Source organism: Lepidothrix coronata, unplaced genomic scaffold (genome assembly GCF_001604755.1).
Source record: "Lepidothrix coronata isolate B3197 unplaced genomic scaffold, Lepidothrix_coronata-1.0 Scaffold114, whole genome shotgun sequence".
NCBI classification, from domain to species: Eukaryota; Metazoa; Chordata; class Aves; order Passeriformes; family Pipridae; genus Lepidothrix; species Lepidothrix coronata.
In genome coordinates, this window is record NW_016690294.1 from 834,831 (window position 1) to 859,808 (window position 24,978).

General features: G+C 41.2%; 1 protein-coding gene across 7 annotated transcripts; it reads left to right on the forward strand.

Annotated features, from left to right (window-relative positions):
• Positions 1-2,525: 2,525 nt before the first annotated feature.
• Positions 2,526-22,614, forward strand: PTGFR (prostaglandin F receptor). Of its 7 annotated transcripts, none has more exons than XM_017824956.1 (3): positions 2,526-2,619; positions 3,747-4,594; positions 20,445-22,614. In XM_017824956.1, exons 2-3 carry the CDS (start codon positions 3,806-3,808, stop codon positions 20,745-20,747), a joined length of 1,092 nt encoding a protein of 363 aa, XP_017680445.1. In that variant the 5' UTR covers positions 2,526-2,619; positions 3,747-3,805; the 3' UTR covers positions 20,748-22,614. The 7 variants fall into 7 exon arrangements, with proteins under 7 accessions (XP_017680445.1, XP_017680448.1, XP_017680447.1 ...); XM_017824959.1 differs by lacking the exon at positions 2,526-2,619 and adding an exon at positions 2,711-2,769; XM_017824958.1 differs by lacking the exon at positions 2,526-2,619 and adding an exon at positions 2,777-2,939.
• The last annotated feature ends 2,364 nt before the right edge of the window (positions 22,615-24,978 follow it).

Sequence of the window (24,978 nt, forward strand, 5' to 3'; positions counted from 1 at the left end):
ATTTAAACCCATTGAAGGTGAGCAGGGAATGCTGATTCCTTCATTCAAGTGGAAACTTGGAGCAAAAAAGAGCATTTATCTTCCTGATTCTTGGAGTATCCAGGAGGCCAGGGTTTTGCAACCAACAGAAGCTCCCCTACACATTAAGAAGTGCTGAAGTCAGTGAGCTGAGCCAATGCCACCACCTCAGTTCTCCAGCCTTTTGCAGCCTTTGAACAGCCAGAGCGACACAGCCTCTCAGAAATACTCCTAAGGGGCTCCTGCACCTGCAGCTTTTGTTTTCAGCTATGTAAGAAGCTCAGTCAAGCCCTGCTCCATCGTGGTTGATTGGAAAACATTTTGTGAGAGGAAGAGCCACTGCCCTGATGGAGATGACATTAATCCCTCCTGTCCCTTCCCACAGCTCCTGCTCAGGTGTACAACCTGAGAAAGGCTGTTCCCCCCTGAGAAAGCAGTGGCTCCCCAGTCAGGACCCACAGCAGAGGCTGTGGTGGGACAGTTTTGGTCACTTCTGCTGTCTTCATTAGTAACAGCAAATGAATGGAGCTGACCATTGGTCACTGTGAAAAACTTAGTTCTGCTGGTGTCATTGCCAGTTTTCACCCCTCCAACACCTTCTGAAATCACTATCCTAATTAGCCATAACTCTACAAAACCACCCCACCCCAGAGAAGCCACTATTTCAGTTATTCTTGTACCAGGAGCACACAAACGTGTCCAGAGCTCCAGACATATCCATCCTGGTTATGCCAGTGCTTCCTGTGCTGCTGCATTGCTCACAGCACAGAACTGGGATGTGGCACTATGTGCTCTTCGAGCTTCTGTTCAGGAGCACTCTGTGATGCCTCTTGTCTGAACAAAAGAGATGAAAGTTTATGTATTTACTTTCCTTCTTTCTCCATCTCTGCAGCAACTGAAATGCTCCTCTCCCTCTTTTTGGCAGAGCACTGCTTTACTCAGGATGCACTCTACAGGCCTGCCTTTCCCTTCCTACCCTAACTACATTTTTACAAGCACACTGAAACAGCTGTCTTGAGGTTTTCCTGTTCTTCTCTTTGTCTTGATCTACCTGATAATGGTGTTTTAGCTTCTACCTCCCAGACTGCAGGGTCTTGAAGTACCAACTTCATTGCTTCTTTTCAAATGGAATTGCCCCCCCCCATTTCAGGAGGGATGGGTGAAGAAATCTGGGTAGGACAGAAGGGCATGGAGCAAGCTGTTTGTAGTTTGAGATCTCCATCTCTTTTTATTTCTGGGCAGGGAAACATAAAAGAAACTATTTCCCCCTGAACTTTAATGAGCAATAATGTATTTTGAGATGTTTTTATATTTTATTGTTGTCTTAAGAATTTATGGGAATTTATAGGTCTCAATCAGACCAAATTGAGCATTTTTGCTCCTTGTATGATAAAATGCCAAAATCTGACAAGTATTTTGAGGCAGAAGGTCATCGTGTGGGGCTTTTAACTGTCTGTGTAAGTGACTTGAAATACTATTTGAAAGAATGGATTTACCTGGTCTGTATCTCCTCACTGGTGGATTAGGGAGAGGCAAACTGTACCCATAGTATTTAAGGTATGAAGGTTTACAAAAACTGCAGTATGTTTGAGAATTTTAATTTTTAAGTAATTGTCTTGTGGCTCCAGGAATAGTACAACTCAAGGCTGTGTCTCAATGGAAGTAAATGTAACTTCTCCATTATTGCTCATGACAAATTCTATAACATTTTATAACTTGGTTTTACAATCTGACCTTGATTTTATATTTTGGCTTATTTTTATAGAAGAGTTCTTCATAAAAATTCCCATTCAGGCCCATTTGGTAGTCCCAGACACTGATGGATGAAAGAACTTAAAAGTTACCTATAACTTCAAGTTGTAACAGCGTAAGTACATGATGGGAAAGGAAGAACATTTGACTCTCTAGCCTTATCCATAGCATCATTAATGCCTCATCTGGATGTGTTCTCACCACTTCTCCAGCGGAGAAACTGTCCAAGGAACACTGTTAGCTCTACGTGACCAGGTAGGTGCAAGGGGTGAGTGTCTGGTGATGTGCCCAGCTACATCCCGGACAGTATTCCTGGGAGCTACCCCTTCCCGAGCTCCCTGCGCGCTGCCGAAGGCGGTAGTTGGGAAGAAGCACGTGGAAAGCGAAGAGATGAGGCTGTGGCTGAGGACAACCCCTCCCTCGGTTGCCCCATGAGCTGCCGCCGCCGTGGGTGCAGCAGGGTGGGCAGGCACCAGCCCTGCCTGGCCGGGGTGCCCCGCGGCCGTGCCGTGCCAGGGCAGCCCGGCTCCCCGGCGGGGACAGCGCTGCACCCCGGCACGGCGCGGCGGGGGGAGCCGGAGGAACCGGAGCGCAGGGGCTGCGGCTCCCGGGACAGCGCCGGGACAGTGCCTGGCCGGGCACGGTAGCGCCGGGGCAGGGCTGAGGTGCGGGTGCACGGCCGGGCAGCCACACGGAGCGGGGCCGGGGGCGGAGGGAGGGCGGGCGGCGGGCGGCGCCGGCCGGGCGGGGAGCGGGGCCGGTGTGGGAGCGGGGCCGGCGGAACTCCCGCAGCGCCTCCGTCCGCACCACGGAGCCACACGGAGCCGAGCGGGGCCGAGCGGGACCGAGGTAGGGCCGGGGCGGCGGGGCTGGAGCGGGCAGGGCCGGGCCGGGACCGCGGCACTTGTGCCCGCCCCGCCCCCGCGGCAGCAGCGCCCAAGGGCGGAGGGGCCGCCGCTCCCCCGGCACCGCCGAGGGTCGCGCTGGGGGCGTGGGGAGGTGGGAATGTGGGTAGGGAGGTGCAGTTTGGTGCCGGACTCCGCCTGAGGAGTTTCCCTGGACTTTGCCGGTCGAGCGCTCCTGGCTGGCAGAGATGCCCCTGGCTCCGGCGTGCGCGGTTCCCAGTGTAGCTCAGTAACCGCAGACTTCAGCGGCAGTTTGTAGTACGGGTTACTAACGCCTGTCTTTTTTTTATCTTTCATTTTCTTTTTCTTTTTCTTTTTTTTTTTCCTTGCCTTTTCTTTTCTTTTTTTTTTCCCTGTACCTTTTTTTTTTCCCCCCCTGCCTGGGAGGTTTTCTTTTTGCCAGCAGAAATATCCTGGGAGCAGAGATGGGAGATAAAGTGCAAAGCAACTCTCAGAATGGGTTTCTGAATTGGTCTAAAAACCAAGTTTGAGCTTCAGCGAGGGCACTGGGAAGTCGAAGGCTTCAGTGTCGGTTAGGATAAAGCTTTGAAACAAGAAATTGTGAGAGGAGAATTGTTTGGAAGATGTTAGGACATTGTTTTGAAAATAAATGTTTAACAGTGAGAAGAGAAATGGAGTGCGATTGTAATCTCTAAATGCTCCAGTTTGAGTATTTCACTTTTTACTGTGGCTGGGCTGACGTATACTGTCATTCTAGGAGCGTGTTGCAAAAACGTTTGTTTAACGTAGGTTAACCACCAGAATGGTTTGTATGGTTTCTCTTACTGCATGTATGAGAGCATTTTGTATTTTATATGTTATTTTGTGTATCATACACATGCAGAGACTCTAAAGATCCTGTAGGCTATATTTGCATTGTATAATGCATGCAGATAATTGTTTTACCCCGTGACTGATGCGCTTACAATGTGATGCCATATCATATCACACAGAAAACCGGAAAATTAGATTTGTACCACAGGCTAATATTATGGAATTTCTGCTTCAAATGCCATTTGAACAGTGGTATGCCTTTTACAGTGTTGTGTATATTTGTTTTTAATATTGCAGATGCCTTTTGACTGCAAGATTGCTGAAATGCTTTGAGGGCTGTGCCTCCCTTCCTAACCATGAACGGTTCAAAATCACCGGGGCTGGCTGGATTTGGAGTCTTGAGGAACACAACCTGCCACACGGAGAAGAAAATTTCAGTTTTCTTTTCAATAATCTTCATGACGGTGGGAATTTTGTCCAACAGCCTCGCCATAGCAATTCTCATGAAGGCATACCAGAGATTCAGGCAGAAATCAAAAGCCTCCTTTTTGCTTCTTGCCAGTGGCTTGGTTGTCACAGATCTCTTCGGCCACCTCATCAACGGAGCCATTGCAGTGTTTGTGTACGCGTCGGATAAAGACTGGATCCGATTTAACCAGTACAACATTCTTTGCAGTGTTTTTGGCATCTGCATGGTTTTCTTTGGTCTGTGCCCACTCTTCCTGGGCAGTGTGATGGCCGTTGAACGGTGCATTGGAGTCACTAAGCCAATATTTCACTCTACAAAAATGACTTCTAGACATGTGAAAATGATGTTGACTATGGTATGTCTGTTTGCTGTTCTTATAGCTTTGCTGCCTATTCTTAGGTTTAGAGCCTACCAAATTCAAGCATCGAGGACCTGGTGCTTCTATAAAACAGAACATGTTGAGGACTGGGAAGACAGATTTTATCTCTTACTTTTTTCTTGCCTTGGGTTACTGGCCCTTGCTATTTCATTCTTGTGCAATGCTGTCACAGGAATTACCCTCTTAAGAGTCAAACTTAAAAGTCAACAAAGACAAGGGAGATCTCATCATTTTGAAATGATCATTCAGCTCTTGGCTATAATGTGTGTTTCTTGCATTTGCTGGAGTCCATTCCTGGTAAGAGCCTAATGTGTTTGCCAATGTTTAATGCACATCACTGTATAAAAGTTATACTTTTTTATCTCCAGGTTTTAAAGTGCTTGAGCTGTGGTAACAGCTCTATTTGCTCAATGATACTAATTTTAATGCATATTGTCCATAATGCATGTACCTATGCATCTATAAAAAAACTTGGTAATTATTCTCCACTTCTGAGCATAAACAAAATACATTGAGTAAGCCAAATATATAGGGACTGTGAGGACTGTATTTCCAGTGCTGTGAAGCAGACAGTGGTAGCAGAATGGTGGCTAGAATAAATCGGAACAAATACTGAGCTTGTCCACAAATTCAGTGAAATCTTGAAGGGGGAAGTCTTTTTAGTCTGAACTGTGGTTCCTGTAACTTTTTTATTTACGGCAGCCTGTTTGTTGTTATTTTCACAGTTTACTGCTATACTTGTGGACTGTGTTATGGCAGGTAACAGTTAAGAATTTAAAAATCCTCCACTCCATTAACAGGGCGTTAAGGGCTTTGCTTTAGAGTCGTGTTGAGAAACAGGGGTTGGCAGTGGGTTAAAATAACGTTTGGTTTAGCCCTAAGCAAGCTGGGTTTGTAATCTGGACGGCTGACTAGCAAAGCTGCTGTGTGTGGTTGGTGTGCTCTCTCAGCCATCCCAGCTGTATCTTGGGGCTCTGCTGTCACTATTGTGGCTCTCCCAGAGTGGTAAGTGCTGCTCCTGTTAGGGCACACTCTAAGCCAAAGGAACCAGGATTGTGGTACAGGAAAGAATTTGACAGCTGCTGTTGTGTGATGGCATTGTAAAGCTGGTATAAAGCTGTAACTCTTTTTAGTGTAGTAAACCTGTCTGGAGAAAATGAATTTTTTTGCTCAGGTCAGAGAGGTTAAGTTACAAGCTGTATTAAATCTTAACTTCTTTCCTGGAAACAAGGCCCCGTAGTTTTTCAGGGAGATAAATGAGGAGCAGTTTTGGTTTGAGCTAACAAATAGAGACATTTACATCTGAGATCTGTATCAGCTGTATCTCATCTGCTCACTGCCTATGGTAGGGTATGAAATCACCTGAGTTAGTTCTAAATTAGATACTGATATTAGCCTTGCTGCAGCAGTTGGGTGTATCTGGCAGGTAGCATTTAATTAATCCAGTATCACAGACTTTAAGGAGAAAGTCTGAATATGAATTTCTGCATCACTGAAATGCACAAAACCTCTTTCACTTTTGTTCATATCACAGAATTTTTCTAGTCTGGCTCTGCAGCATAGTTTAAATTCGTGTGGGCTTCTGTCAGTGTCGTGGCTGTAGTGTGGAAAGCATAAACAAAGTTGTCACAGCAGTATAGCAAGTTTTGTGGTGAACTTCCTTCCAGTTACTTCAGACAACTTCTGAAGTTTGTCTGGGACAAACCACAGAGTGATTTTTAAGGAGAGCAACTCAAATGATGACTTTACATTCCATGAAAACCTCTGGTGACATTTATTTTCAGGTAAAATAATTGTTCTCAAAGGTAAGAATTAATTTGGTTTTTAAAAACCCTTGGGTGTCAGAAGACCTACAAACTTTTTTAATTCAAAAGAGGTGCTTCATTTATTCAACATACGAAGGAACACTAAATTGCAACCACTGTGGTTGTTTTTCAGTGTTGGTAATTTTGTTATGCCTTTCCATTTTTATTAATTGTACTATATATTGTACTAAGGATGGGGTCCTTTGTAGGTATTTCCTTTCTTAGCTCTTAGGATCGTAGAGTTTATACCAGTTAATTAATTGAATTACCCAGTCTTTATTTTCATGGCATTCTATTCACTGAATACAAACAGAATTATAAGTGTGGTGTTAATTTAGCAAGATTTTTTGGCCTGCAGTGGAATAAAGCTTTGTCAGGAACATACTGCTCAAGTGCTGCATTAAAGTGATCCAGGGTTTATCAAAGTGTATGATTTATGATGAATTGCTGACTCAAACCTGCTTATCTTATATATCGTCACCTCTCAGGGCCTTTAATTTGTGAAATGAATTATAGAATATAAATGAATTTATATTCTATAATATAATCAGCATGTACCAAAGTAAGTCTTTCTTGACATGAATATGAGCAGGTGTCCATAGGTGAAATTATCTGGAAATGATTGTTCTTCAATCATTTGCTTCTTAACTTTTTTTTTTTTTAAAGCTCAATCTAGAAGTCAGTATTAGTCTTTGAATTGTGAATTTTAACTATGTTCTCTATGCCAAAGAGTACACAGAACAAAATGTTTGTGAGAGTCAATTGCCTCAATGTAAACCAAAGCAATTGGAAACCAAACAAACCTTTGGAAGAGAAAGTGGAGGAAGGCAATGTGGTTTATGCCACATGTGGTTTGCAGATAGGAGAGTTTGGATTGGTTGTGTGATTTCCTGTCTGATGTGGGGGTTTGCTTTGTTTATTTTCCTTCTGCTTTCAGTCTAGTCTGGTGTCATGTCTGCTGATGTATGTGCAGGGCCACCAGAATCAAGTCCAGTACTGTAATTCCACTACGAATTGACTTCACTGTTAGATTTCCAATCAATTCCATGTTTTTTTCCAAGTGCAGTTAATATTCAGACATTGTCACTGTCCTGTGACAAAATCACCTTTAGATGTCATTAGAGTCCCAAGACCCTGGATTGTCCTTTATGGTGTCTGGTGTGGAACTGAACTTGACTTGTGCATCTGCTCAGTGGTAGTGAAGTTGTTTTGATGCCTTTATGTGTGTGTAAATGCATAGATAGCTGACACTTAATATTATAGGTAATAATATATAGTTGTATAATCAGTCACCACCTTTACCTTAAGATTACTGGAGATGTGTAGCATTTTTCAGAAGCAGAGCCTGTGGTATGGCTTATGTGGAGCTCTGCCTGGAGCTGTTGGACAGGGACTTCCTTCTGATTTTTTTTTTTCCTTTCGATTTCTTTCCTGAAGCTCCATTTCATTTGTTTTTCAAACATGAGCAGCTTTTTCAAGTTTTCTGCCACTGTGAGGGAATCTTTCCTTAATGAAGTATGAGAATGAGGGGGAACATTGATCTGCTTTTGAGGAACTGAGAGGGGGAGCGAATTCGCAAAAAAAGGTGACAAGTGAAATTCATGAGTTTTATAATAATATGTGTAGTCAATAATATACATAGTCAATTTGCAGAGGCACATTTGTTATGACAGTACAAATAATTTTGCTTTATGGTGGGTAATTCCAGGTAAATATGTTCTGAAGATAGAAACATCAACTTCTCTGCATAGTGTCATCATTTCTCATCCTTGCTAGAGCCTTAGCCCTTTGCTGGGGGTATGTGAATTTTGCTGGATAAATTTGATCCCAAGGGGCTGGATTCCCAAAGCAAATAGTTGGGCTGGAGCATTTTGTGACGAGCACTTCTGATGAAATAGATTGTTATATAAAGCTGGTTTTTGGCTGTGACTTGACATCTGGCCTGTCATGAAACGGCTTGGTTTTGGAGCTGTGTTTGTGTGAGCAAATTCTGGCTTCAGTACGTCATATTCTGTAGGGCTTGAGGGATAAACATATTTTAAATTTTGTTTTTTGGAGTAGCAAAGAGAACTGCCTGTAATTGTGGACAGGAGGGATTTATTTTAGAGGAATAGAAAAAGATTGTGATACGGAGAAATTTCTGATCTTTTTCATGTGTGCAACACAGTCTTAGCCTGAGAAAAATGCTTCTACATTCAAATTATTCTTGTTAAGATCTTTTTCCATGCAGTTATCTGATTAATTTCATTCCAGTTTTACCTCCCCTATACAGCAGAAAATAACCACTCCTGTTTTTTTTTTTTTTTTGGAAAGGGCTCAGCTGTTCATTTTATACGATTAAATCAACTCTTATTCAGTTGCTTTTTTTACTGCATAGATTAATTTTTATCAGTCCCTTCTCATGTAATCTCCTCCCCACAATTTTGCCTCTTAATGAAGGGTGCATTGGTATTTTTTTTTTTTTTTTTTTTTTTTTTTTGTTTTTTTTTTTTTTTTGGAAAGGGCTCAGCTGTTCATTTTATACGATTAAATCAACTCTTATTCAGTTGCTTTTTTTACTGCATAGATTAATTTTTATCAGTCCCTTCTCATGTAATCTCCTCCCTTTCCAATTTGTTGTGCTAACTGTGTCTTTCTGATCTTGCTCTGACTTCTTCTTGTCCTCAGATGCAGTGGGGCTTGATGGCTGGTTTTTGTGCACTTAGGGCTGTGTCCAGCTTAGAATTTACTGAGTCACTTCAGCCTGGAAGCTGCTGGAGCTGATCTGAGGGGTCCTTTCAACAAAGGTGCTTCTGGAGCTGGTGAGAAGGGCAGCTGTGTGCTGCCAGGGAGGCTCTCCTTGGAATACCCTCACCCCATCCCACCCTGCTTGCTCCATCAGGTATTTTGGGTACTCAGATCATATGTGCCAAAGGAGGTCACTTTGTTGCAGGTTTTACACTAAGTAAGTTCTAATTGCATACAGTATAAGGTAGTTTGGTGTACAAGGCAATCTGTGTACATCTCATTTGGGTGTTTTTACATGTGTAGTCACGTCCACACGTGCATAGTGACACTTTGCCAGGAGTTCATACCCCCTTTACCCTTGAAGTCTCTCCCTGCATTCTTGTTTTCTGTCTTTTTTAGTAAGCTGGCAGTTTAAATTTCTGTTCTGCTACCTTATGCTTGTATGTGTGATGGGCATCATGTATTAATAAAGCTCATTGCTTTATTAATGCTGTTTGTATGCCTTCAAACATTGCTGGTTGTATTGCCCTACTACAAAAGAGTTACTTAGAAGTTATTCTCTTGCAGCTGGTGGTTTTTCATGATCAGAGAGTGCAGCTGAGGAGAAGCAGAGAGGTGTCCCAAGATGCAGGCCCACGCTCTGCCAAGTGAGTCTCTTGCCACCTGTCCAGCACAGCCCCCCAGATCTCCCCGGTGGCTGCTCTGCTCAAGTGTGTTCTTGTCTTACAGGTTTTTAGTCAAAGCTGCAGCCTCTGTGAGCTTGTTGTGCCTGCACAGGCGCTGTCAGCAGGGAAAGTGATCTTTCCTTTTGAAAAAGAATAAGTTAGTCATGTGTTTCTGAAGACTGAAGAAGGAGATACTCTTAAATATGTTTAGCTAACCTTGCAGCTCTGAATGCTGTTGTAAACTTTCAGAGGGAAAAAACGCACTTTGTTGTTTTCCAGATTCGGATTTTAAAGAAGATAATCAACGATAATTGCTACGCTTGTGCTGGCTTTTGGTGTTGAATTCTTGCTAGAGTGGTTGTCTGCTGACACTGTACAGAGATGGGATGTGTTGGCAGATGCTTGTTGGGTCTGGGTGATGCTTCTCCTCTGTGGGTTCTTGTTGGATGCTGTCATTGCACCTCTGAGGATGGGTGCAAGCCCATCTCAGGGGCCCACTGCTGCCACAGTGGTTTTAATGAACGAACCAGTTTCATAGGGAAAGGAAAAAAAGGTTTTTGCCAGCAGCAGGCCTGCTAAATACACCTCTATGTCTAGTCCAAAGCATCAATACATTAATGGTTATTGTCGACTGTAGGTAGTTATTTCTCCTCCAGACCTTGCTGTGTCAGAAGAGATCAGGAGGGGCAGTTTGAACGAATAAAATGCTCACTGGGTTCCTCTGGAAAGAAGAATCTCATGAGTTTGCTTGTCTTTCGAGCTCCACTAGAGAAGGGGCTCTTGCTCTCCCTCCTGTCGTGATCCTTTGGTTGCTTGCTGAGTTTCCTGATACATCCATTAACACTGTGCAAATTCAATTCCTGTTCTTGCTTGAGTTCTTCCAAATGAGCCTCTGATACTCAGGGTTAAATTGCTGAAAGGTAACTGTCATTGCTGATATTATGGGCCAAAAGGTATTTTGAAATTAATAACTCATTTTAGGATTGAAGAGGAAAGAGAACACTCATTTGAATTGAAGTTTTTGTTAGTCTCAAGACACAAGTGTCTTTCCAGCTTAGTTTCCCCTGGAATAAGGTTTAATCAGCAACTCAGACAATTTGAGTGTGCTTTTGTATGTCCCCATGAAAATATTCCCTGGAAAGAATTTGCAGGTGTCTGCAGAGAGAGCAACAGAGTTTAATACAGTGCCTTTAAAAATTCAATCCACCTATTCAGATGTGTTTCTATGATACTAGAAACACTTGGATAAGATGTTCATGCCTTTTTTTAGTATTGGTTATAGAGATCTTTCTTTTATTTTGAATAAAATGAAAGGCACAGCTGGCAAATTTCCTCCAGGTTAGATGAGAAATGGAATGAGATTAATTTTAGAGTATACCCACCTGAGATGATACTGAATTTCAAAGGTACTGTTTTGCTGTTCAGAATTGGTCTGTTCCTATTTTCCTCTTTTACAGCACATAGAGATCTTACAGGCCTTATCCTTTCTGAGAAACATGAATCATTTAAAAAAAATGTTTATAAGTGTGGGCCAGGGCATAGTTTATCACAGAGTGCTTAGAAACTCTATATTAATTGTGGCTATATTTGTAATTCAAGTGTTTACCTCCCTCTCCCAGAAGTCAGGGAGCTGAGCAGTTGAGGTCTTCTCTAAACAGGAAAGAAGTGCTGGGGAAGAAATGGATGGTGGTGATAAGTGATGATATGAACCAGGGGAGGAAGAAAGGCTGAGATTGACAGATTGCCCTTTACCAGAGGCTCTTGGGAAAGCATAAATATAGTTTTTGTTATCTGTGTTTACTCGTGCTGTTTGGAAAAACTTATGTAAAGCCTTTTCTGAAAATGCAGTGCCATCAGAATACAATAAGATTGTTTTGGAGGGAAGAAAGTAGGGAAGGCAGGTTGTGAGTCATGTGAGAACGTGGCATTTTCAAAATAATGTTGTTCTGGTTTTCTTTCATAGTTTCTTCCATCTTTATTTTTGAATTTAGATGATATATACTGAATTAAACTATGAAGATCTATAAAATTGAAACACAGTACATTGTTCCAAATAGATGTCAGTGACTATCACAGAAACTTCTGAATTTTGTTTTTCAATTTTGAAGTTACCATCTCAAAAAATCAAATTCTCCAAACTTCACCCAAATAAATTTGCCATTCGTAACCTCTGCTTATTTATTCAGTTGGTAAATTTTTTGGATTCTGTGCTTGATATTAAAAAGTCAGTTTGACCATTGTTTGGTATAAGAGAATTCTTCCTGTTTCCTAGATATTACACTTATTCAGGCCTTTCTTACTTGAAAATATCATACACTGCATAACCATCTTTGGAAAATGTCATACACAGCATAACCATTTTTGGATAGTTATTTTAGGAAAGTTCTCTTTCCTGAGTATCTAAACACCTTAAATGGTAAAGTTGTTGCTGAAAAGTCTCAGGGACAAATACACTCACATGGAGCAACTCCACAAAGTCCTTCACCCTTCCCAGATTTAATGGCAGACTTCAGGGTGTGATACAGATTCATATATTCTGACAGATAATTATGGTGTTAATTCACAACTTTAGTTTGGCATGGTGTTGATAAATGCTTTCTAGTAGAAGTTGGTTGTCTCAGGAATGCTGCAGAATGTGTGAATGTCTGAGAGGAATTGTTGAATTGCAGTTTGGGTTGCAAGCTCACCGGGGCTGGAGGGTGCCTGTTCCTGGTGTGCCCATCCCCAGCAGAGCAGGAGCTCTGTCCCATTTTGGGTTCTATGGATGTGCTTTTAGGAACAGCAGTGGCCAGGTAGCAGAACGTTGCAGAAAGGGTTTAACCTGTGTTATGACCAACATTAGGACATGAGGATGAAGACTCTTGTGCTGGGAAGGATGTGAACAGCTATGCTCCCATCTGCTTCACTGCATGCAGAAAGAGCAGGTGAAGCAGGAAGGAGGTGAGGATCCATGTAAGTGGTAGCAATTTGAGTTAGGATTTACAGTTCATTAGTGAATTGGAAATAAAATTGAATCTGTGTTTTACCTGGAGCGTGCTTGCACAGAAGTACTGAGAAATAAATCACTCTTAGATGGAGACAATTTTTCTGTTCCCTCCTCCACCTGAGTGGTCCAGCTGCAAAACAGTCCCTTTCAATTTATTTGACAATACTAAAGAAAAATGTGATTGTGAGTTGTATATTCCAGCTTGGTAAATATATTGCTAATATAGCCTTGATATTTCTGTTCGTGGCTTCTCAGTTTACTTCTCCAGAATGACATATAGAATAAGTCACTTTAACAAAGGTGGTTTAAAAAAACCCCAACAACGTGAAAGCAACAGATCATGTCTTCCTTTGCCCCCAGCCAGGTTTTCAAACACTGCAAATCAGATAGCACCAAGTCATTAGGTGACTGTGACTCTAATCCATCTTCAAGAAGGACAAGGGTGCCAAGGGAGGTTTAGATCAGAAATTAGGAAAACACTTCTTCATTGAGAGGGTGATCTGGCATTGAAATGGGCTGCCCAGGGAAGTGCTGGAATCACCATCCCTGAAAGTGTTCAAAAGGCATGTGGATGTGGCACTTGGGCATATGGTTTAGTGGTGAACATGGTGGTGCTGAGGAAATGGTTGGACTTGATGATCTTAGAGGTCTTTTCCAACCTTAATGATTCTGTGACATTCTAATATTCTATGATATTCAAGAAGATTTCGTTTTCCTCCACTGTGTATGTTGCATCCATGATAAACATAAAATATAATTACAACTGAACATACCTTTTTTTTTATCTCCTACACCCATACAAGGAACACCATCATTTCTCAGATACTCAAGCTGAATGTCTGACTCTCCACTGGTAGAAAATAGAGTAGGTTCTTCACTTTTTGTAGACCTGTTGTTAATAGAGGTCTTGCAGGCTTGGTCACACATCAAAGCTATCTGCATTCCTGAATTCTAGAAGAGGTGAAAAGGCCCACTATGTATCATGACTGACTCACTCTGAAATTCTTCTCTCCCTTCTTTTAACACTTCTAATATGTCTGGATATCTCTGGATTTGGTGGTACTTGCCCTGAAAGCCACTGGGTGTGTGACATTCCTCTGAAATCAGGGAGTGACCTGTCCAAGGAACCCTTAGAGAGTTCAGCCTAACTCTTAGATTCTTAGACAAAAGAAATACATCAGAGAGAATTTAAAAAACTGGCCAGGTAAGAACTGGCAGATCCTGCATTCCCAGTGGAGCATCTTCATGCTCTGAAAGACAGAAGTGGAAGATTTGCTTCTGGTTGCTGAATCTATGTTGTATCTCTCCTCGGGTTATCTACATATTGTCTTTTTTTTCTGCATTCAGACAGTTCTCTTTCTCCCTAGTATTGAGTGTTATTTGCGATTCTTTCTTTGGGCATTTGTCAGGTATTAGTGAGAGAAGTCCTGTTACTCCTAAATAAATTAGACTACTTATTTAACCATTAAAAATGGGATTTTTTTCCCCAAATGAATGTGAAAACCTGGAAAAGCAAAGCAACAAAAGAGAAGTAATAGATCATTTCCAGGATTTGAAGCTTTACCCAGCTGAACTTAATGGAAGAATAAGTATGAATATGTATAGTCCTTGCATCCCTGAATACTTAAGGATGGCCCTTATTATGCAGTATTAGAAATACTCTGTTGTTTTCTAGTCCTTACAGTTGTCCTGTAAAGTTCCTCTCAGCATTGGAGGGTAAAGAATGTTTTAATTTTATCTGTACAATTAATTTTTTTGTGCAAGATATTTTGGTTGCAGGCCTTGTTCTTAGGCAGGAACACATTCCTCACGCCATGGAATCAGGCCTTCCTGTAACTTTAAAACATGTAGCTCAGGAAACAGGTTGTTTATTTGACTTTGGTGTGTTTGCTGTGTCTTTTCATGATGAAGGGAGTCATTTACTCTTTCCAGTGCTAGAATCTTTTCTACCCTTATCCACAAAGCTTTCCTCTCAAACGAGTTATCAATTAAGCTGTGAGAGTAATTACATTACCAGCTAGTTGAAGCAAAGTATTTCTAATTTTGACTGGGAGGAAAGGAAATAAGGAAAAAGGGCTGTCAAACCGTAGATAGAAATATTTGGATTATTTAGGAGGAACAAAGAGAAGTGGCCTGGAATGCTTCATTCAAACCCAGCCTGAATTTATGCTGCTGCAAACCAGATGCAAATAGGTAGTGTCTAAGGGGAAAGCTGACAGAAAATAAAGTCTTCACTTTCAGTTAATGTTTGCAAGTTTATATGCAAAAAACCCCAACACCTTCTGTTTATGAGGCTTACTTCATAATTGCATTCCTGCCTTTTATGGAGCATGATAATGCCAAAGGCATTTAATAAAATACAAATAGTGAGTATAATATTGTGGCACTTCACGTTTGTTTTTTTTTTCCAGTAATTTTGAGAAATCCTTGCGTACAGAAAAATCTCATTTCAAGAAATTTACAAAGGTTTGTTCAGAACACAGAATCAGAGAATCACAGAATCAGTGGGGTTGGAAAAGCCCTCTGAGATCATCGAGTCCAATCCTTGATCCAACCCTGCCGTGGTTCCCAGCCCATGGCACTGATGCCACATCCAGTCTCACCTTAAACACCTCCAGGGATGGTGACTCCCACAATACCTCCAGGTTTGTGCAGCATCATTTTAAGGGGAACAAATATGGAGTGCACAGAGGCTAAATTTCTGTAAAATAATTTGGCAATCCCAGCTGCCTCTGGTAATTCAAATATTTTCCGGCAGTTTCTCGTTTGGGTTCTCTTTGGGTTCTGTTTTTCCTGTGATCCTGACAGGGGAAAGGTCTTTCTCAGACTCGCTGTTTTTATCAGGATAATAATCAAACTTACACATTTAAGGATGTATATCGTGGCAGGTAGTAATCACCATCCTTGATTTACCTGTTTTGGACCAGAACTTGATTTTGGGAGTTAGACACAGATTTTTCCCCAGCTGAATAGTGAGTCAGTGGATCCACTCTTAATTTTTGGCATTACTACTCTGCCACAGAAGTATACATGAGAGAAAAGGAGATTGCCTTGTTCTGCTGCTACTTCTCAAGAGCTGATCCTGCAAAACTTTCCACAAGGAATTATTGCGTGTGCTGTTAAAAGTACCCTCTGGACTTCAGTGTGAAGGAAAGCTTGCTCACGTATTTTTTCATCTACAATTCCTTTTTTATTTGACATTTTCTATAAAAGTACTGTGCTCAGTTAAAATTTAACTGCTGGGCTGAACGATCATCTGGCATATAAAAGCTGAAGACACGGTTCACGTTTGTCTTTTGGAAAGAGAAAGGAAAACATTAGGGGAAAAACACGTTGCAGATCAAGAACATAAAAAGCATTATGTGGCATAAGCAGAACAGTGTGTGCACTAACATTTTGATGGCAGGAGTAGTGCACTGCATATTTCTTGGAAGCCCTTGTTTTTACCCTGACTTACAGAATCACATAAAAAACAGAGTGAAGCATGCTCAGCTTTGTTGCAACAAATGTGTGGTTTATATACTGCAAGATCTGTATAACAAATGATACAGGCAATTTGCTGTCAGTGTTTCAAATAGCTGTTCTCAGGAGATATAAAATGGTACATAAAATGTGAAGATTCAGTGCATTTTTAGTTCTCTCTCCCCCTATTTTGCAATTTTTTTTTTTTCTTAAAGTTTGTGTTTATAGAGTGCTACAAAGTGGCATCTTGTGTGATCTCTGGCCTATTAGCAGACTGCAGCTTCTTTTGTAGCATGAGTAATGGAAGTTCCAAAAACTTCTGGAAATTCAGGATAAGTATACATTGCTTTGTTTCCGTGGAGTGGGACACCATCAGTAAAGTTCTGCCTTGAGCCCTGTGTGGTTTAGGAGAAGGGGATTTGCACCTCTGGGTTCAGTGTAGGCCTTAGTGACAAAATATAAATACTCTGCAAAGACTGAAAAATCCATGGACTTTATTCCATCAATGGAAATCTTCCGAACTGCTTGTAAGGAAATCCAGAGGAAGAGGTTGGGGAGGGTCTGCGAGGTTCCCACAGGGAAGTGGAGCCCGAGGGCTGAGCCGCAGAGGACGAGAGTTTCTGATATTTGTCCACTCTGCTTTCCGTGTCAGTCTCTTGGTGACTGGTTTTTTTCCAGTTTCCTGAAGTCAAGGATAGAACCTGGATTTAGAGCCTAAGCACTGAAATGCATCAAAGGAGCATTTTTGTCTTATTTCCTAACCGGCTGTGAAGTCTGCTGCTTGTTTGGACAGGCTGTCCTTGAGGACTAACGGGAATGTGACTGAGCAGCACAGCCATTCAGCCTGTTAGCTGTTCTCCTGGAGCTCCAATTGGAAGGGAAATTAAATTATATTAGTGCTGTTTACGTTTGGAGACTGGTGTGAAGCTTTGGAGCGGAGTTTTTTCGGTTTGTTGCACTGAGGTTTGTTCCCCGGGGAAATGGCAGTTCTCTGGTGCTCTCTGCTTGGTGCAAAACTGAAGAAGTCAACAATTTCAAAATGGTTTTAAAAAATTTTCCATCAGGTTTCCTGGATCTTGCAAAGCGAGCCTTGGTTTTAGTGAAGCTTAAAGTTGGACAGAAAGTATGGAGAAGTTTAATGTATTGTGTCAAGTCCTTGCTTGACACAAATTTCATTTCTCTTAATTTTTAGATACAGGGAATTCTCAGGTCTTTCCTTAAACCAGTAAGGGCTAGTATGAGTCAGGATAACTTCATATCTTACAAGCAGGTACCCTTGGTTTAAAAAATTGCTTTTAGAGTTGTGCTTTTATAGTTCCTTTTCTAAAGAAAGTTTGAATTGTCTTGGTTACATCATTTCTTTCTTTTTTTTTTTTTTTTTTTTTTTGCAAACCAGGGAGACACACTTCAGCTGTGTTCATATAAACATTGAATAAATCAGCAAAGTGCTACTTGGATTCTTACATTTCTAAATAGGTTAGAAAACGTCACAAGTTACATTTATTATTTACCCGCTGGAGATTAATTTTGTGAGTCATACTGCTGAATCTGCATGAATAGGAACTTGTGCACATCAAAGGCAATTAAATATGATGCAATTGCATTTCCTTTCCCACTTCCCCATTTGTGTACTGCTGGCTACAGGGAACAGAATTCCCTTGTCAGAGTAACCTGGTGGATCTACAGGGAAGGAAAAAAGTCTTTGAATTGGTTTCCTGACTTAATTATTGCCCACTAATAGTCAAATAAGAAGGAAAGAAGTGGCCCTTTGTGCCTGCAGAGGTGGTCCTGCTCTCAGAGCTCTGCTTTGCAGTTCCTGAGCTGGTGACTTGAGCCAGTTCAGTGGCACAAGTGTCTCATGCCCAGGGAGCAAATACAGACTGTCTGCTGTGTTTTGCTTCAATGGAATCCTTAACTAAAAACCTGGGAGTGTATTAGTCCTTTTTATAACTTACAGTTTCAAACTGACTTTGGAACAGTATCATAAGAATTTAAATGCAAAGAAACCAATTGACTATGAAAATGTGATAGAACTAATAATTTATATTGACTTCACTCTGTTCTACCCCTCCTCAGCTGGAGTTTAGGGTCTTGTTCTAGAAATGAGCAGATGGTTTTAGAAAGGCTCCAGGACATAGTCACCTCTTAGCACTGTTGGTGCAGTTGATCTCAGTTGCTTGCAGTTTTGTGATGTGTTTTCTCAGAAGACACGAAGTGTTTTAGGACAAAAATGCTCATGCTCGGGGCTGGAATGAGATTCTCTTGGTCTATTTCTGTATGGAAATCTCAGCCTTCAGAACTTCAGATATCTGGGATATTATTTTGTGTTAGTTTCAGTGATAGAAGAAAGGAAATATTTTTTAATTTCTTCATAATATTCCCAAATAATGTAAGTAATATGGCTAGAAAATTTGTATTTTAGGAAACAAAATTAGTAGTTAATCTAGGTTTTATCTTATTATTTCAAATACAGAGATTCACAGCTGAATTGCTTAAGCAAGTGTCTCTGTACGTAAAGCTCTGTGTTCAGAAGAGGTAACTTGAATGTTCTGGATGAAGCTTCTCCAAGTCTCGGAATCCATAAATTATGTTTCAGTATTCCTTGCCCTGATTTATTTCATGTAAATCCATAATCAAAGCAGAGGTATGTTATATGAATAGATTCATTTAGAGGTGATTACTTCTAAATGGAAGGGAATCTCACAAGTTTGCTGGGTAACACGAGAGAAAATGATACAGCTTTACAAAATCTGGATGGAGCTGCTTTTCCTCGATGGCAACATCTACTGCTTCTTTTTTTCTGAGCATGAAACTGCATTGGATTTGGCATTTATTAACAACAAATGAATTTTGAAGTCCATCAAGAAGCAGGTTAGGAAGCTGTATGTCTGGATTAAGTCAAGCATGAGCTGTGTGGGACAAGGATGTTGGTCTGTGAGCTCTGTTGAGCTGCCATTTGCTGCCCAGTCCTACTTGAATGAGTAAGGAATATTTGAGTTTGGCTTGTGGTATTAGACCTCTAATAAATAAAATGTAGACTGCCCTGAAAAAACATCCCCTGCAGAAGCCAAAGGGGTTGTTCAAGTTTGGGTGGGCTGCTGATGTCAGAGAGGAATGTGCCCAGTGGTTGTGGGGTGAAAAGCAGATTCAGGGAACTGGCTGGTGTTTGTGTTGGCTTGGTGCTCAGACATTCCTCCTCCTCCTCCTCACACCGGTTCCCAGCTGTGCTTCTGTCAGTCCTACCAGATTCCTTAGCAGTGTTCCTGGGGGATTTCTGTGCTGCTCCCATAGATGCCACACAGAAATGGTCAATCTGATGCTTAATCAAGCAAGTTCAGTGTCCTTTTATGCATTCACTTTGTTCCACTCAAGTTTAGACTCAGATGTGGTGACCTGCAAGCTATAGGTAGGGTCTGAGAACGAAGAGAAGTGTTTAAAAACGAGTAAAATAGGTTTGCTGGAATACTGAGCTTTAGTTTTCTCTCATCATTCATTTTAGGCTTTTTTGTTGCTGGTGTTTTTTTTTTTTTCCCCCCAATGTATCTTTTTGAAAATACAGCTTTCTGCACTTGGACAGACTGACCCTACCTTTCATGGCCCAATAAATCAGTGTACTTATAGCATCAGTTTGTAAAATACCCCGTTTCTTTGTTAAATAACTGTCGTTTTAAAGGCTTTGGAACTGAAAGCCTTACAGTGTTTCATCTTTCTACCAAAAAAGTCTTCATGTGCTTTGAACATTAATGAGAGAGAGAGATATAATTTACCACCTTATGGCAAGATTCCTGGCTTTGCAGATCAGGCTTTCCTCACACAGAGACTCAGGACAGGAACCCATCTGTGTCTCCACTGGCAAGAGGAGGGGTGTTGGTGGCTTTTGTCACCATGGCTTAAATTTCCCTATAAACCTCTAAATCCTCTGGTGTCAATAAATTATGTTCTGTTGCAGCTTAAAACATATGAATCTTCTTGCTGAAATCAAGCTGCTTTATTCCTTCTGTAACCTTTAATTAGGAAGATGTGAAAAAACCTTTCATAAAAATGTTCTGACCTGCTAGTGGCCTCTGTCCTTGAAAAAACCCATCCCTGGAACAGTCTTGGCATGCTTCATTAGCTCAACTTCTGGATTAAGTTTTTATTTCTTTGCTCAAATCAGTCCCTGGTTTTGGAGGGTATTCCCTGGCTGGTTGCCATCATCTGCTCACAGTTCAGCAGAAGTAATTCAGCAGAGACACGTGTGTGTCCTGTGTAAAACGTGAGAGGATTTCCAGGATGATAAATGTTATATACCTGACAGAATTCGCATTGCAACTGGGAGGCATTGATGCTGTGAAGGTGTGAAGATCAGAGACAAAGCTGAAACGATTTCACTCGTTTACGTGCTCTCTTGGTGTATTTTTATTTTTTAATGTGTAATTTTAAAATATTCCATTTGCAGGTGATTTGTCTGCTCTCTTGGCGTATTTTTTTTAATGCATAATTTTAAAACATTCCGTTTTCAGGTGACCATGGCCAGGATTGGGATTAACGAGAGCCGCTCGAAGGAGACGTGCGAAACGATACTTTTCGCCCTCCGAATGGCCACGTGGAACCAGATTTTAGATCCCTGGGTGTACATTCTCCTCCGGAAGGCCGTGCTCAGGAACCTGTACAAGATCACGAGGGGCTGTTGCGGTGTTCACATCGTGAACTTGCACGTGTGGGAGCTCAGCTCCATCAAGAATTCTTTGAAGGTTGCGGCGATATCCGAGTCGCCGAGTTCCAAACAGATAAACCCGCGGCCGCTCAGCTCGAGGGGACAGTGAAGTTTAACACAGTCTGTGAAGAGACAGTGGAGGCAACGCTCGTGCAGGGGCAGTACCTTGAAGTGAATTCCAAGGCTCAGTGCTTTGGCACGTCTTTTAAATTGTGAGTGGTTTGCTGTTGTCGCTCGCCGGTTTGATATTGCTACTCCAAAAGATGCCCTGGGATGTTTTAATTCTTTCTGGAATACATCCCTTCCAAAACTGGTAGTGGAATGATAAGTCATCCATATTTCTCCCTTCCAGGTACTAAAGTGAACAGGGCTCCTTATAATACTCCCCACCAAACCTTGGAGGGCTTCTTAAGACTGGATGCGAGTGCAAAAGTGTTCTCCAAGGTGATTTTTAAAAGGAGTAGATTTTCTCTACCCCAAATCCTTTGCAGAGTCACTTCTTTCTAGGATAAAGTCCAGTGTCCTTTCCATAAGGGTATTCTTTGCTTCTAGGCATTGAATTTACCAATTGTGTATATAAAAGACATTTTGCTTGTTCCTAGTTTATGAAATGATCCACTTTGCTTGGTTCATTGATTTGACCTCTTGTTATTCCATGAGTTTTTGGGGAGAGCTGCAAGCTTCATCAGTGTAAGTGTTCCTTTCAGCTCACTGACAAAACCCAAGGTTTCCTGTGGGAACACAGGAGCAGAGCAGCTCAGCTTGCTTAGTTACATTTTCAGATTCATTGGTGAGTTTTTAGTCCTTTCAAGAAATTTTGTTGAAACGACCAGACATAAAGCAGCGGTTGGTCTGTAAAAATAGGTTTTCACCTCCCTCCCAGAACTGAAGGACAATTCTGGAAGTGTTCCCCTAGTGCACATACTGAAATGCTCATGTGGTACATCTGCTTCATTTGTTAAAGGTCACAAGTGTCTTGTGAAAATGTGTGTGACCAAATGAACACCTCTGCAGGGAACTGCTTTGGGAATGTGGTTTTGTTTGTGCAAGCTGAATGCTCAGTTTTTGCAGGGTCTGTGTCTGAAGAGCTGAGAACATTCAGTATATTTGAAGGTACCAGAAGGTTTCCAGGACTTCACACAAAAGGCCCTTCACCTATAATGCTGCTAACAGAAGCTTTGGTTTTTGTGACTGTATGCTGTTCAGAAGCAAAAAATGAGAGGTGTTGTTTTAGGATAAAAAGATCTATTTTATTTTTATCTACTTAACTTCAAATAACTACATTAGTGGTGTTGTTATATTTGAACAAAGTAGTTAAAAACAGATTCACCAAGAGAACAGTCTGAGGGACCAAAACTATTCACAAAGTACAAATTCATGTTGTACGTGAGAATAGTTTAAGTCAGAAAATAAAAAACCAAAAGGTGTAAATATTTCATTTTTTTTTTTAAGCTATTTCCTTTTTGTTTTAAAAAAGTTGAAAAATAAGTGGGTTAAATAACCCTGTAATGAAATGGCTTCATTTACCCTAAAGAATTTCTGTATGTGATTTGTTTTCTCAGTCGTGGAGCTGATAAGCCGTGGACAGATTTGATGCTGGTATAAGTTCTGCACTGTTGCTTCACGTGGGTTCTGCTGAAATCTGAAGGCATTCACTCAGTGCTCAGTTTGGCTTTTTCATTTTGTAGAATATGATGTCAGTGTATCTGTTGATATAAATTATTTGTTCCTTATGGGAGATTGTTGTTTTAGCAGCTGCAAAAAAAAACATTGGTCCATAAGCTGTTGAGATGTTTGATCGGTGAATGAAGCTCGACAATGTTCCATTTTGTTGTGTGAATAAATGTAGCTTGTGTAGTTCAGACTGGTTGACTTGCAAAGCAAACAGAAGTTTATATGTATATGTGATTTCTTATATTTTGTGTACTAATACATATTGAATGTAAATTGTAAAGCCTCATTAAAGTTATCAAACTGTATTGTGAGTGTTATGGTATTTTTGTGTAACAAAAGAGATCCAAAGTTGTTAAAAATAATACTTATGACAAAAAACCTCACACTGGATTCAAGACAGGAGGTGATAGGAGATGTTTGAACACTTTGCTGTCTGAGGCAGGAAAGGTCAAGTTCTGATGACCCATTCTCAGAAAATGCAAATAGAAGCGGAGCTGAGGGAGTTTGGTGTTTGGGACAAAAGTATTTTTATCCAAATACCTGCCAACAGGTTTCACATACGCTGTGAATCCTGGAAAAAAATGGGAGTTTTGCTGTTAATATTTTGTCTTGCTCCGTGGTGTGACAGCCTGCAGAGGCAGCTCAGGGTGCAGCCACCCGAGGATCTGTTACCCCCGAAAGGGATTGGATTATCCTTGTATTCCACTCACAGGAGAGCCAACAACGTGCTGGGCTGGAGGATTAGTTATATATTTTATGGAATATGAGATTATAAAAAAAAACACCTGTGGGATGGCTTCACATTAGGATCTGAGTGCTGCCCAGGCAGGGAGCAAAGGACAGTCTGCTTAGCAGCGTGCTGATGATCTGGGTAACGATGTGAGCAGTCATGAGCTGCCTATTTACTGCTGGCAATAATTAGTGCCTCCAGAGCAGGCTGGGGCAATAAGTGCTCTGGTGGGAAGAAAGTGAATCTCATTTCTGACTAATGACCAAAGAAATCCTCAGGGTGGGAGAATATTTTAACCTAATTGGGTCTTAAGCAATGGCAGGCTGTATGAGGGAGGACATTATCCTAAAATGAGGTCCTAGCCTGGGCTCAATAAACGTGCTGAAGCAAAGAAACCATCAGTAACCAGTTGCTCATCACAGGGATTATGCAAATATCTGTAGTTTGTTACCTGGATACAAAGATAGAGAGCAAGGTTCAAGGCCTTTTAGATCTGATTCTTGAGACAAAGTGTCCACCTTGTGTGTTTTTATTAGTTTAGTCTGATGTGTTGGGAACAATTTCAGGAATGGCAGTACGTGCCAGTTTTGTAGCCATGGAGATCCTTTAGAACGAGATGTTGGGACCTTTTGGATGTGCCAATACACTGCTCCAGGATGTTCCTGGTAACACAGCACTCCACTGTGTAGCAGCATAGATTGGCGTGAGATTTAATGCTCAAAACTTGGGTCCTGGGAAAAGTGCACAAATCCAAGGGGATTTACAACACCTGTTGTGACTTCTGTTGCATCCTAAAGAAAACCCAGATGCTTTTCAATTCAAACTTCTGCAACCTGTCACCATTAAAAATGGCAAAGCTGCTCTTGCACTTCAGCAAGCAGTGACTTTCAATTAAATGTTGCTGCATTATATTGAGGGAAGTATTTAATCCTTGAACAGACGTTGTTTTCCTGCTGAATGTTAATTTTGATACTCTCTGGGAAATTTTTAAATACTAATAGTGTAATGCTGTGTAAAAAGTGAGATAAAAGAGGGGCTCAATATGAGCAGTTGCATTTTGTGTTCTGGAGATAACCCCGAGTTTACTACTATGTGATGAGGAGTAGCTGCAAGGAAGAAAAACAATTATGAGTTCCAACACCCCCTGGCCAGCTAGTATTGAGTGTCTATCTCAGATGGAAAATGTTGCACATTAACACTACGTTGATTGGTTCAGTAACAACATGCTTTGTATTCTCATAAAAATGCCTTTTCAGAGGTGTGTTGCTCCTTAACCAGTGGATGCAGTGATGTGGGGAATGGTGATGACAGGTGTTGCGTGTCTCACACATTCTTGTCTTCAACTCTGGAGCTGGGTAAACAATGGGGAAAATGCCATATTTGATTCTCTGCAGAGAACAGCCACTATCACAGCTTGGTTTCTGATGGTCATTAATGCATCCAGTTGGATGATTTGGACAGAGACCTTTTTCTGTTGTAAATGTAGCAATTCAGACTATCAAGTAAATGGCTTCTTCTGCACCAAAATGTTTGTTTGCTGTTGATTTTACTCAGCTGTTTTGTGGACCCATGCCCTTGGTGGGAGGAGGTCAGGCTGGTGAGCAGGATCTACACTTGCTGATTATTATAGGATTCTTAAATGTAACTCACAGATTCATTAACTCATACCTTCTGCAGGCTTTCCCAAGCTTTCCTAGTTATTCAAACTAATTAGGTCACAAATAATTCTTTTGGTGAAGGCTGAAAGACAAGGACAGTTGTAAATCTTTCTCATCTGTTCCTGGTTCTTCCTTGGTGAGTAGGAATCCATACTCTTTCTGGTTTTCACTTCACTTTAATACTGTTGGAGAAATCAAAACAGATTTGCAATCTGACCTTTATGTAGCTGGTGCTCTGCCTTTTTTTTTTTTTTTTTTTTTTTTTTTTTTTTTTTTTT

Coding starts and splice junctions, on each gene's coding strand:
- PTGFR (XM_017824956.1), top strand. CDS start 3,806: ATGAACGGTTCAAAATCACCGGGGCTGGCTGGATTTGGAGTCTTGAGG. Junction 4,595..20,444: donor TTTGCTGGAGTCCATTCCTG/GTAAGAGCCTAA, acceptor TTCCGTTTTCAG/GTGACCATGGCCAGGATTGG.